The 13,847-nt window shown below is 41.0% G+C and overlaps 1 protein-coding gene across 1 annotated transcript in view; it reads left to right on the top strand.

The window, feature by feature from the left end:
* LOC146024182 (von Willebrand factor A domain-containing protein 5A-like) overlaps positions 1–13,847 on the top strand; it is a 64,394-nt gene that overhangs the window by 25,295 nt on the left and 25,252 nt on the right. Inside the window, exon 8 of the mRNA XM_083155426.1 lies at positions 1,825–1,947. Within this exon, the coding sequence (XP_083011552.1) occupies positions 1,825–1,947 (123 nt within the window). The remainder of the gene's footprint in view (positions 1–1,824; positions 1,948–13,847) is intronic.

Genomic DNA, 13,847 nt, shown 5'->3' with positions numbered 1-13,847 from the left:
ACATCCCTCTCTCTGGCACTGTGTATAGTGATATTAGTGAGCTGTATGTCACACATCCCTCTCTCTGGCACTGTGTATAGTGATATTAGTGAGCTGGTATATATCACACATCCCTCTCTCTGGCACTGTGTATAGTGATATTAGTGAGCTGGTATATGTCACACATCCCTCTCTGTGGCACTGTGTATAGTGATATTGGTGAGCTGGTATATGTCACACATCCCTCTCTCTGGCACTGTGTATAGTAATATTAGTGAGCTGGTATACCTCACACATCCCTCTCTCTGGCACTGTGTATAGTGATATTAGTGAGCTGGTATACGTCACACATCCCTCTCTCTGGCACTGTGTATAGTGATATTAGTGAGCTGGTATACGTCACACATCCCTCTCTGGCACTGTGTATAGTGATATTAGTGAGCTGGTATACGTCACACATCCCTCTCTCTGGCACTGTGTATAGTGATATTAGTGAGCTGGTATATATCACACATCTCTCTCTGTGGCACTGTGTATAGTGAGATTAGTGAGCTGGTATATGTCACACATCCCTCTCTCTGGCACTGTGTATAGTGATATTGGTGAGCTGGTATATGTCACACATCCCTCTCTCTGGCACTGTGTATAGTGATATTAGTGAGCTGGTATACCTCACACATCTCCCTCTCTGGCACTGTGTATAGTGATATTAGTGAGCTGGTATACTTCACACATCCCCCTCTCTGGCACTGTGTATAGTGATATTAGTGAGCTGTATACGTCACACATCCCTCTCTCTTGCACTGTGTATAGTGATATTAGTGAGCTGGTATACGTCACACATCCCTCTCTCTGGCACTGTGTATAGTGATATTAGTGAGCTGGTATACATCACACATCCCCCTCTCTGGCAATGTGTATAGTGATATTAGTGAGCTGGTATATATCACACATCCCTCTCTCTGGCACCGTGTATAGTGATATTAGTGAGCTGGTATACGTCACACACTCCTCTCTGGCACTGTGTATAGTGATATTAGTGAGCTGGTATACGTCACACATCCCTCTCTCTGGCACGGTGTATAGTGATATTAGTGAGCTGGTATACATCACACATCCCTCTCTCTGGCACGGTGTATAGTGATATTAGTGAGCTGGTATGACACACATCCCTCTCTCTGGCACTGTGTTAGTGATATTATTGAGCTGGTATACATCACACATCTCTCTCTCTGGCACTGTGTATAGTGATATTAGTGAGCTGGTATACGTCACACATCCCTCTCTCTGGCACGGTGTATAGTGATATTAGTGAGCTGGTATACCTCACACATCCCTCTCCCTGGCACTGTGTATAGTGATATTAGTGAGCTGGTATATATCACACATCCCTCTCTCTGGCACTGTGTATAGTGATATTAGTGAGCTGGTATATGTCACACATCCCTCTCTCTGGCACTGTGTTAGTGATATTATTGAGCTGGTATACATCACACATCCCTCTCTCTGGCACTGTGTATAGTGATATTAGTGAGCTGGTATATATCACACATCCCTCTCTCTGTCACTGTGTATAGTGATATTAGTGAACTGGTATACGTCACACATCCCTCTCTGGCACTGTGTATAGTGATATTAGTGAGCTGGTTTACGTCACACATCCCTCTCTGGCACTGTGTATAGTGATATCAGTGAGCTGGTATACGTCACACATCCCTCTCTGGCACTGTGTATAGTGATATTAGTGAACTGGTATACCTCACACGCTCCTCTCTCTGACTGACACACAGTGCATGGCATATACACTTTTTGTACTCTTATTATTATTGTTTCCTTATTTTTCAGGACTGATGCCACACTACATGCCAAGAGGAATGCATTTGGGAGGTGGTGGTCATCTTTTCAGGAGTAGACCTATGGCAGCACCAATGGCAGTTAGAAATAAACGTGAAATGGCGTGTGCTCCTAGTAAGTGTTTTACCTGCATCCATATCACATTGTGAATGTGGTTCCTTTACAGAACTTGCCTATAAAGTTATCTAATAAGTATTTACACTAATATCTATGTGTGTAGTACAGGATGAGTATCCCTTATCCAAAACACTCGGGACCAGATGCATTTTGGATAACTGATTGTTCTGTATCTCTGAATATTTTTATATTTGAATTAGGTATCTTGCATTTATGGTATGTCAAGCACATGTGCATGACACAAGGTTTGTGTCACGTTTCGTGAAGCACCAGCTGAAGTATAACGGAGGCTAGGTGCTTTAATATAGGGATGTTGCATTAACGACAGAAGTGATGGAAGCAATGATATAAAATAAACCTTATTTATTAAAGATACTGTAATACAGGTTGTAACTGATGGCACGATAATATATTGAAAGTTTATGGAATGATAAAAGTCAATAATATAATACTCTATTGAAGAAGATGAAGATGCATGATAATTGAGAGAAGTATTGGAGGATTGGTTGAAGAATTGGATGATTGGATTCAGGGTTGGATGAATGATTGGTTGAAGTATTGGATGATTGGACGAACAATTGGATGAGGATTGGAAGATTGGGTGAAAGATTGGAAGAACAATTGGAAGATTGGATGATGAAGTCTGAGAGTCCTTGCTGAATATGATCGTAGCTGCAGAACCAGAAGTAACCGTGGAGTATAACAGTCAGGATTTAAGGATGAAGATAATACCCCTTTGGGGGGCTAACCTTGTCCAGTCCGTATTGGCGGCAGGAGGTTCCGTGGTATACCGGTGTAGCAGTAGACGATCAGCAGGTGTGGAGTAGAACTTCACCAGAGGCGCAGGAACTGTAGTATTCACCACAGACAGCCAGGAGTGAGCAATGATGCTAAGGCTTGGACAGCATTGTACTGACTGCCGGTCTTACCCGGCCAGTCAGTACTTAAGGAGTGAGCTGTGCTGCTATTGGACAGCCACTTGACAGGCGGAGGTGGAGCCGCACAGTGTAGGTTGCAGAAACCAAAAAGATGGTGGGCGACAGAACCCAGCCAGCATTGAGTGTGCGCAGCTGCGCAGTCTGCCGGCGTTTCCAGCCAGGGCCGAACCAGAAACGGACACACATGGCACCTCATGTCTCACTCCACCCGTGCATTTAAATTCAGTGCCTGAGATAGTACACAAACTGTCACGACCACCATGGCTGCTACCCTAACTCCCTGTGCTGTGCCTAGCTCTGGGCCCTGCAGCAGCGTGTCTCCTACCCTGGCGCTCACCTCCGCTCCGGTTCCTTGTGCTGGTGGGGTCCGCATTGTCACCGCGTGGTGACATTGGTGCTCTGTGCACCAATTACACATCATGTCCCCAGTAGTGCCAGTTACATATCATGTCCCCAATAGTGCCAGTTACATATCATGTCCCCAGTAGTGCCAGTCACATATCATTTCCCCAGTAGTGGCCAGTTACAGATCATGCCCCCAGTAGTGCCAGTTACAGATCATGTCCCCAGTATTGCCAGTTACATATTATGTCCCCAGTATGTACAGTATGTGTGTGTGTATATATGTGAACCAAATCTCCTCTATTTATTATCAGTTAATTTAGTGTGTGCAGAGCCCCTACAATGTCTGTTTAAACAATGTGGTCACAAGCCATAGGGCACCCCAAAACTAGGAAAGGTGAGTGCCGATGTTAAGTGTATATATTGTTTATTAGATTAATTTTTTTAATTAGTCTTATTGTGGTCACATTCTCTCATGCACCATGTTTTAACTAAAGGCCCATACACACTTGACGATTTTCAGCTGAAAATCGGTCAAAACAGCCGTTTTGAGCGATTTTCGGCTGAAAATCGCCCAGTGCGTATGCCCCGGAGATTGCCGACTAGCGATGATGCGCGCTCCCGCATCATCGCTAGGAAAGTGGTTCATCTGCTGGTTTTACCAGCAGATGTGGCGATGATGGATGGTTTTTCATCCATCATCGCCATGTGTGTACGCCTGCCGGGCTGAAAGATTAACCACTTTCAGCCCGGCGGACCGCCCCCTCGCCTGTCTGTACTCACCCTGTGCTCCTTCTGGTCCGCCGGCTGGATGCTGCTGCTGCTGCTGCAGAGCCCTGCTCCCCAGCCAGGCTGGCCCCGCCCCCAGCCTTGCTAACTACGGAGCAGACAGCACTGCTCTCTGCTAACACCCTGCTGGCCACCAATGTTTATATTATTCTGCCCACTGCCACCAATGAATTCATTAAATGCACCAATATAATATATATATAATATATATATATATATATATATATATATATATATATATAAAAATAATATATACACTTAACATCGGCACTCACCTTTCCTAGTTTTGGGGTGCCCTATGGCTTGTGACCACATTGTTTAAACAGACATTGGATGGGCTCTGCACACACTAAATTAACTGATAATAAATAGTGGAGATTTGGTTCATGAATTGATCAATGCATTTAAGCCTGCAGCCCCCGTCAAGGGACCCCACTGTTCTGCAGGTCCTACCACTATCGCTGAAAATGGCTGCAATACACATAGCTATCACATCAATGTTTGATACCAGGCATGCTATCAGGTCTGAAGCTCACAGCAGACTTTGCTTTTATAGGTGAGCAGCTACCAACACACCTGTCACTAATCATCTAGGGAAATGGCTAACATAAGCTATGGAATCTTAGTTAAAAACAGGGTGCATGAGAGAATGTGACCACAATAAGACTAATTAAAAAAAATTAATCTAATAAACAATATATACACTTAACATCGGCACTCACCTTTCCTAGTTTTGGGGTGCCCTATGGCTTGTGACCACATTGTTTAAACAGACATTGGATGGGCTCTGCACACACTAAATTAACTGATAATAAATAGTGGAGATTTGGTTCATGAATTGATCAATGCATTTAAGCCTGCAGCCCCCGTCAAGGGACCCCACTGTTCTGCAGGTCCTACCACTATCGCTGAAAATGGCTGCAATACACATAGCTATCACATCAATGTTTGATACCAGGCATGCTATCAGGTCTGAAGCTCACAGCAGACTTTGCTTTTATAGGTGAGCAGCTACCAACACACCTGTCACTAATCATCTAGGGAAATGGCTAACACAAGCTATGGAATCTTAGTTAAAAACAGGGTGCATGAGAGAATGTGACCACAATAAGACTAATTAAAAAAAATTAATCTAATAAACAATATATACACTTAACATCGGCACTCACCTTTCCTAGTTTTGGGGTGCCCTATGGCTTGTGACCACATTGTTTAAACAGACATTGGATGGGCTCTGCACACACTAAATTAACTGATAATAAATAGTGGAGATTTGGTTCATGAATTGATCAATGCATTTAAGCCTGCAGCCCCCGTCAAGGGACCCCACTGTTCTGCAGGTCCTACCACTATCGCTGAAAATGGCTGCAATACACATAGCTATCACATCAATGTTTGATACCAGGCATGCTATCAGGTCTGAAGCTCACAGCAGACTTTGCTTTTATAGGTGAGCAGCTACCAACACACCTGTCACTAATCATCTAGGGAAATGGCTAACACAAGCTATGGAATCTTAGTTAAAAACAGGGTGCATGAGAGAATGTGACCACAATAAGACTAATTAAAAAAAATTAATCTTATAAACAATATATACACTTAACATCGGCACTCACCTTTCCTAGTTTTGGGGTGCCCTATGGCTTGTGACCACATTGTTTAAACAGACATTGGATGGGCTCTGCACACACTAAATTAACTGATAATAAATAGTGGAGATTTGGTTCATGAATTGATCAATGCATTTAAGCCTGCAGCCCCCGTCAAGGGACCCCACTGTTCTGCAGGTCCTACCACTATCGCTGAAAATGGCTGCAATACACATAGCTATCACATCAATGTTTGATACCAGGCATGCTATCAGGTCTGAAGCTCACAGCAGACTTTGCTTTTATAGGTGAGCAGCTACCAACACACCTGTCACTAATCATCTAGGGAAATGGCTAACACAAGCTATGGAATCTTAAGTTAAAAACAGGGTGCATGAGAGAATGTGACCACAATAAGACTAATTAAAAAAAATTAATCTAATAAACAATATATACACTTAACATCGGCACTCACCTTTCCTAGTTTTGGGGTGCCCTATGGCTTGTGACCACATTGTTTAAACAGACATTGGATGGGCTCTGCACACACTAAATTAACTGATAATAAATAGTGGAGATTTGGTTCATGAATTGATCAATGCATTTAAGCCTGCAGCCCCCGTCAAGGGACCCCACTGTTCTGCAGGTCCTACCACTATCGCTGAAAATGGCTGCAATACACATAGCTATCACATCAATGTTTGATACCAGGCATGCTATCAGGTCTGAAGCTCACAGCAGACTTTGCTTTTATAGGTGAGCAGCTACCAACACACCTGTCACTAATCATCTAGGGAAATGGCTAACACAAGCTATGGAATCTTAGTTAAAAACAGGGTGCATGAGAGAATGTGACCACAATAAGACTAATTAAAAAAAATTAATCTAATAAACAATATATACACTTAACATCGGCACTCACCTTTCCTAGTTTTGGGGTGCCCTATGGCTTGTGACCACATTGTTTAAACAGACATTGGATGGGCTCTGCACACACTAAATTAACTGATAATAAATAGTGGAGATTTGGTTCATGAATTGATCAATGCATTTAAGCCTGCAGCCCCCGTCAAGGGACCCCACTGTTCTGCAGGTCCTACCACTATCGCTGAAAATGGCTGCAATACACATAGCTATCACATCAATGTTTGATACCAGGCATGCTATCAGGTCTGAAGCTCACAGCAGACTTTGCTTTTATAGGTGAGCAGCTACCAACACACCTGTCACTAATCATCTAGGGAAATGGCTAACACAAGCTATGGAATCTTAGTTAAAAACAGGGTGCATGAGAGAATGTGACCACAATAAGACTAATTAAAAAAAATTAATCTAATAAACAATATATACACTTAACATCGGCACTCACCTTTCCTAGTTTTGGGGTGCCCTATGGCTTGTGACCACATTGTTTAAACAGACATTGGATGGGCTCTGCACACACTAAATTAACTGATAATAAATAGTGGAGATTTGGTTCATGAATTGATCAATGCATTTAAGCCTGCAGCCCCCGTCAAGGGACCCCACTGTTCTGCAGGTCCTACCACTATCGCTGAAAATGGCTGCAATACACATAGCTATCACATCAATGTTTGATACCAGGCATGCTATCAGGTCTGAAGCTCACAGCAGACTTTGCTTTTATAGGTGAGCAGCTACCAACACACCTGTCACTAATCATCTAGGGAAATGGCTAACACAAGCTATGGAATCTTAGTTAAAAACAGGGTGCATGAGAGAATGTGACCACAATAAGACTAATTAAAAAAAATTAATCTAATAAACAATATATACACTTAACATCGGCACTCACCTTTCCTAGTTTTGGGGTGCCCTATGGCTTGTGACCACATTGTTTAAACAGACTATAAAAATAAATATATATAAAAATAAATATATATATATATATAAATATATGTATATATATATATATATATATATATATATATATATAACATGTACAACGGTCAGGCACTCCAAACAGCTTTGTCCTTAACTGCAGTCGGTGCCTCCACAAAGTAGTAGAATAGAGCCGGATAGGTGCGGCACTCACGACTGGCTTTCTCAATAACGATAGACAGGAGCCTTGTTTAACAACGTTTCAAATTCTGTAATTTTTCATCAGGTTAATAAAGTACAAAACACATAAACATACCTTTATAGAAGAAATGCATACACCAGAAGTGCGTGGCTGAGCGGAACGGGACTGCACACCCGCCCCCCTGACCATAGTGATGACGTCATCAGAATCGACCGTCATCAAAACAAAGTGAACAAACCCTCACCATGGCAACCCTGCGTAGTAAACAAAAAAGAGTATTAAGCCTCATAGCGGACAACACAGCATAAAACAAGCCTTACATAACGCAAATAGGATTTTACTTAAAAACAGCATACGAGATCTGCTCGTTTAGACCTCTCGGAGAGATCACATCAAGGCGGTGAATCCAACGGGATTCGCACCGCAGCAATTGCAGGGGACGGTTACCCCCTCTAATAGAAGCAGGAACGCAGTCTATAATTCTGAAACGAAGGCTGTTAAGTGAATGTTTCTGTTCTAAGAAATGCCGTGCTACCGGCTGTTCAGCTTTCCCACTGGCCAAAGCTATACGTATAGCGCTAAGATGAAGCGCTATGCGTTCTTTACATTTTCTTTGAGTTTTCCCGATATAACTTAAGCTGCAAGGGCAGATGAGTTGATATATGATGTATGAAGAAGAACAAGTAAAATGATGTTTTATTTTAAAAGTTTTGCCAGTATGCGGGTGATTAAAGCTATCGCCCGTGAGCATGAACTGACAGGCTACGCAAGTACACCTGAAGCAGCCAGGCTTCAGTTGGTTCAACCACATAGGTTCTGTGGGGATAGGATTATAAGTAATGTTAGTATGGACCAGCAAATCTTTTAAATTACGTCCCCTTGAGTAACAGGGCATAATGCGGTGTCCACTAAAAGGGAGCGATTTGTCACTTTCAATCAGCGGCCAGTTCTTTTTGACCACTGAGGTTAAAGCATTAGTGGAGGTGTTAAACTTATTTACCCAAGTCATGACATTCAAAGGAGCTGATTTTGTGTTTTTAGATTGAGAATCAAGTAATGTGGATCTATTCATACCTAAAACTCGGGATTTACATTGCAACAGATGATTCTTATTATAACCTTGTGCTAAAAATTTAGCTATAAGCTCATTAAGTTGTTCCTCACATCGATTATCATCATTGTTGATTCTACGATATCTAATCATTTGTGAGAACGGGAGGGATTTAATAAGATTAGGAGGATGACAGCTCATTGGTTGCAGAGCAGTGTTTCTGTCTGTGTCTTTCACATAGACGCTAGTAATGAGACCTTGTTCCTTGCGAGTGACATCGACATCCAAAAAATGGACATGTCGACTATTTATGTCAAAAGTGAAATTAATCGGACTATCCGATGCATTATGATTGATTAACAAGTTAGAAAGAATAGAAGGGTCACCCCGCCACAGCACAAACAGGTCATCAATATAGCGTTTAAATAATAAGATGTTATCAGAAATTGAACTGTCAGAAAAGAAAATATCCTGCTCAATGGAAAACATGAAAATATTAGCGTAGGCTGGTGCCACTGAAGATCCCATGGCACAGCCTTGTATCTGTAAATAAAAAGTGTTATTATAAATAAAGAAATTATTGTGCAAAATTAAATCCAATAGCATTAATAAAAATTCAATTTTGTTCAAGTTGAAGTCACTATGGGTCTGCAGAAAGCGTCTCATGGCCAACAGGCCAGTTGCATGGGGAATAACAGTATATAAATTTACCACATCTATTGTAGCCAGATGGCAGTCGTTATCCAACGTAGGTAAGTCATTCAAGTTCTTAAGAAAAGAAGTAGTGTCCAGTAAAAATGTAGATTGTGCCTTAATTAAAGGCTGCAAAAGATCATCCAAAAAGGTGGCAGATGGTTGAAGAAGCGACCCATTCGCCGACACTATTGGTCGACCCGGCGGGGGATCCAAACCCTTATGGATCTTAGGCAGCGTGTATAACACGGGGACCAAAGGAAATTCAGGTGAAAGAATATTCTTAATAGTATCTGAGATTACATGTTGGTCCACACCCCATTGGAGTATTTCCAACAATTTCTGTCTGCAGATGGAAGTAGGGTTAGCAGGCAGTTGTCGATATGTCGATAAATCAGATAGATGTCTCATGATTTCTGTGTTATATGCGTCAATATCTTGGAGCACAATCGCACCCCCTTTGTCCGCAGAACGGATGACTAAATTGGGGTTGTTAGCTAAAGATTTTAGGGCAAAACGTTCCTCAGGAGAGAGATTAGGATGTACAGTCTTAGGTTGCTGAATAATGTCAGAAATACCTTGGTCCATAAGCCTGGAGTATGTTTTAATGGACGGATTAATCGACATAGGCTCAAAAGTTGACACAGGAGCAAATTTTTTAATAGCAGGAGGAATTGGCATATCACTAGGTAGCGGATCTTTAGGATTATTAGCAAAAAATTCTTTTAATTTAATTTTTCTTAGCAAATCATGCTTCTCGATTTTGCATTGTAAATCCTGTGCCGGGACTGAAGGGATAAATGAAAGACCATGGCTCAACAATTTTAATTCACTCGTTGATAATTCATACGAGGACAAATTATAAATCAGGCTTTCTTGTTGGCCGGTGGACGACCTACTCTTCCCCTGCCTCTGCCACTGCTTGCTCCTGCGAGTTTGACGCCTTTTGTTTCTGTGGCCCCCCTGCGGGTTTTGACGCCTAAAGGGGCTTTACTAGATGAAGCTTTATCCGAGTCACTGTAGGAACTATGTGCATCTTGTGACGAATCCGTGTCAAATTGATTCTGGCCCGTCTTGAATGGTTTTTGACGGCGAAAGAAAGGACGCTTCTGTCCTTCAGATGAATTGCCTGTCAACCAGCGATATACATTATGTCTATCATAGTCCATTTGGACCTTAGATAGTTTCTGCTTTTTAAAGATGATCAGTTCCTTTTTGTAACTGGTAATTTGATTTTTCAGTCGTTCAATCCAATCTGTATCCGTATCTGACGTCAGTAAAGGTAAATGTGTTTCTTCAAATTTTCCAATTTTATCTTTAATCACTTTCAACTCTTTAGAGGATTGCTCTATCACCAAAACCATTAGGTCCAAAGAGCATTTATTGAGCGTACCAACCCAACGCTTACAAAATGCAGGGTCAAACCGACCTATAGTAGGGCAGTTACGAACCCTAAAGCCCCTGGGTATCATTTTAGATTTATAGTAATCACTTAAAGACACTGCATGCAAATGGAAATCGATTTCCTTCTTTTTCAGTCGTAATAAATCACGAAATACAATATCAGGTGTTAGGGCCTCAAGTTCATCATCCAAACCTTCTTGTAGAACAATTGCATTAATTTCCACGTCAGAAAAGGAATGTAAGTTGTCAGCCGAAAAATGGAATTGTCCAATGCTATCTTCAGTCATAATGATGACCACAAGATTGTTACACACACAAGAAATTTGTGTTTTTCACAGGGATTTTTGCCAAAATTACCACCCGATAAGTGGAAAGTGCACAGGAAAAACGGTTTCACCGGAGAAGTAAAAAAGTTATTGGAACAAGTAGTCCAACACTTCAACCATCTGCCACCTTTTTGGATGATCTTTTGCAGCCTTTAATTAAGGCACAATCTACATTTTTACTGGACACTACTTCTTTTCTTAAGAACTTGAATGACTTACCTACGTTGGATAACGACTGCCATCTGGCTACAATAGATGTGGTAAATTTATATACTGTTATTCCCCATGCAACTGGCCTGTTGGCCATGAGACGCTTTCTGCAGACCCATAGTGACTTCAACTTGAACAAAATTGAATTTTTATTAATGCTATTGGATTTAATTTTGCACAATAATTTCTTTATTTATAATAACACTTTTTATTTACAGATACAAGGCTGTGCCATGGGATCTTCAGTGGCACCAGCCTACGCTAATATTTTCATGTTTTCCATTGAGCAGGATATTTTCTTTTCTGACAGTTCAATTTCTGATAACATCTTATTATTTAAACGCTATATTGATGACCTGTTTGTGCTGTGGCGGGGTGACCCTTCTATTCTTTCTAACTTGTTAATCAATCATAATGCATCGGATAGTCCGATTAATTTCACTTTTGACATAAATAGTCGACATGTCCATTTTTTGGATGTCGATGTCACTCGCAAGGAACAAGGTCTCATTACTAGCGTCTATGTGAAAGACACAGACAGAAACACTGCTCTGCAACCAATGAGCTGTCATCCTCCTAATCTTATTAAATCCCTCCCGTTCTCACAAATGATTAGATATCGTAGAATCAACAATGATGATAATCGATGTGAGGAACAACTTAATGAGCTTATAGCTAAATTTTTAGCACGAGGTTATAATAAGAATCATCTGTTGCAATGTAAATCCCGAGTTTTAGGTATGAATAGATCCACATTACTTGATTCTCAATCTAAAAACACAAAATCAGCTCCTTTGAATGTCATGACTTGGGTAAATAAGTTTAACACCTCCACTAATGCTTTAACCTCAGTGGTCAAAAAGAACTGGCCGCTGATTGAAAGTGACAAATCACTCCCTTTTAGTGGACACCGCATTATGCCCTGTTACTCAAGGGGACGTAATTTAAAAGATTTGCTGGTCCATACTAACATTACTTATAATCCTATCCCCACAGAACCTATGTGGTTGAACCAACTGAAGCCTGGCTGCTTCAGGTGTACTTGCGTAGCCTGTCAGTTCATGCTCACGGGCGATAGCTTTAATCACCCGCATACTGGCAAAACTTTTAAAATAAAACATCATTTTACTTGTTCTTCTTCATACATCATATATCAACTCATCTGCCCTTGCAGCTTAAGTTATATCGGGAAAACTCAAAGAAAATGTAAAGAACGCATAGCGCTTCATCGTAGCGCTATACGTATAGCTTTGGCCAGTGGGAAAGCTGAACAGCCGGTAGCACGGCATTTCTTAGAACAGAAACATTCACTTAACAGCCTTCGTTTCAGAATTATAGACTGCGTTCCTGCTTCTATTAGATGGGGTAACCGTCCCCTGCAATTGCTGCGGTGCGAATCCCGTTGGATTCACCGCCTTGATGTGATCTCTCCGAGAGGTCTAAACGAGCAGATCTCGTATGCTGTTTTTAAGTAAAATCCTATTTGCGTTATGTAAGGCTTGTTTTATGCTGTGTTGTCCGCTATGAGGCTTAATACTCTTTTTTGTTTACTACGCAGGGTTGCCATGGTGAGGGTTTGTTCACTTTGTTTTGATGACGGTCGATTCTGATGACGTCATCACTATGGTCAGGGGGGCGGGTGTGCAGTCCCGTTCCGCTCAGCCACGCACTTCTGGTGTATGCATTTCTTCTATAAAGGTATGTTTATGTGTTTTGTACTTTATTAACCTGATGAAAAATTACAGAATTTGAAACGTTGTTAAACAAGGCTCCTGTCTATCGTTATTGAGAAAGCCAGTCGTGAGTGCCGCACCTATCCGGCTGTATGTATGTATGTATGTATGTATGTGTATATATATATATATATATATATATATATATATATATATATATATATATATATATATATATATATATATATATATATATATATATATATATTTATATATATATATATATATATATTTATATATATATATTTATATATATATATTTATATATATATATTTATATATATATATTTATATATATATATTTATATATATATATTTATATATATATATTTATATATATATATTTATATATATATTTATATATATATATAAATATAATATATTATAATATATTGTTGGTGCATTTAAATTAATACATTGGTGGCAGTGGGCATATAAAAATATAAACATTGGTGGCCAGCTGTGTGCGTCATTATCTGCTGGGGACGGTGTAGGGCACGGGGCGCCCCAGGCGGGGGGGAGGCGGTTGGTTGGTGCTTACCCGCTCCACTGAGGGGGGGGGGGGGGGTTATGCGGCCAGCGCGGTGCTCCACGGGGGAATTATGCGGCCGAGTCGTTTCAGGGGCACACGGGGGGGGGAGATGCGCACCCCGTCTAGTACATGCATGCCATTTAAATAAATACATACGTGGGCAGTTTTCATTTAAGTAAATATACATTTGTGGCAGTGGGCATATAAATATATAAACATTGGTGGGCAGTGTTGGCGCTAACGTAT

Source organism: Crinia signifera, chromosome 1 (genome assembly GCF_055691185.1).
Source record: "Crinia signifera chromosome 1, ASM5569118v1, whole genome shotgun sequence".
NCBI classification, from domain to species: domain Eukaryota; kingdom Metazoa; phylum Chordata; class Amphibia; order Anura; family Myobatrachidae; genus Crinia; species Crinia signifera.
Note: the sequence above shows the minus strand (reverse complement) of the source record. Positions and strands in the feature narration are given on the sequence as shown.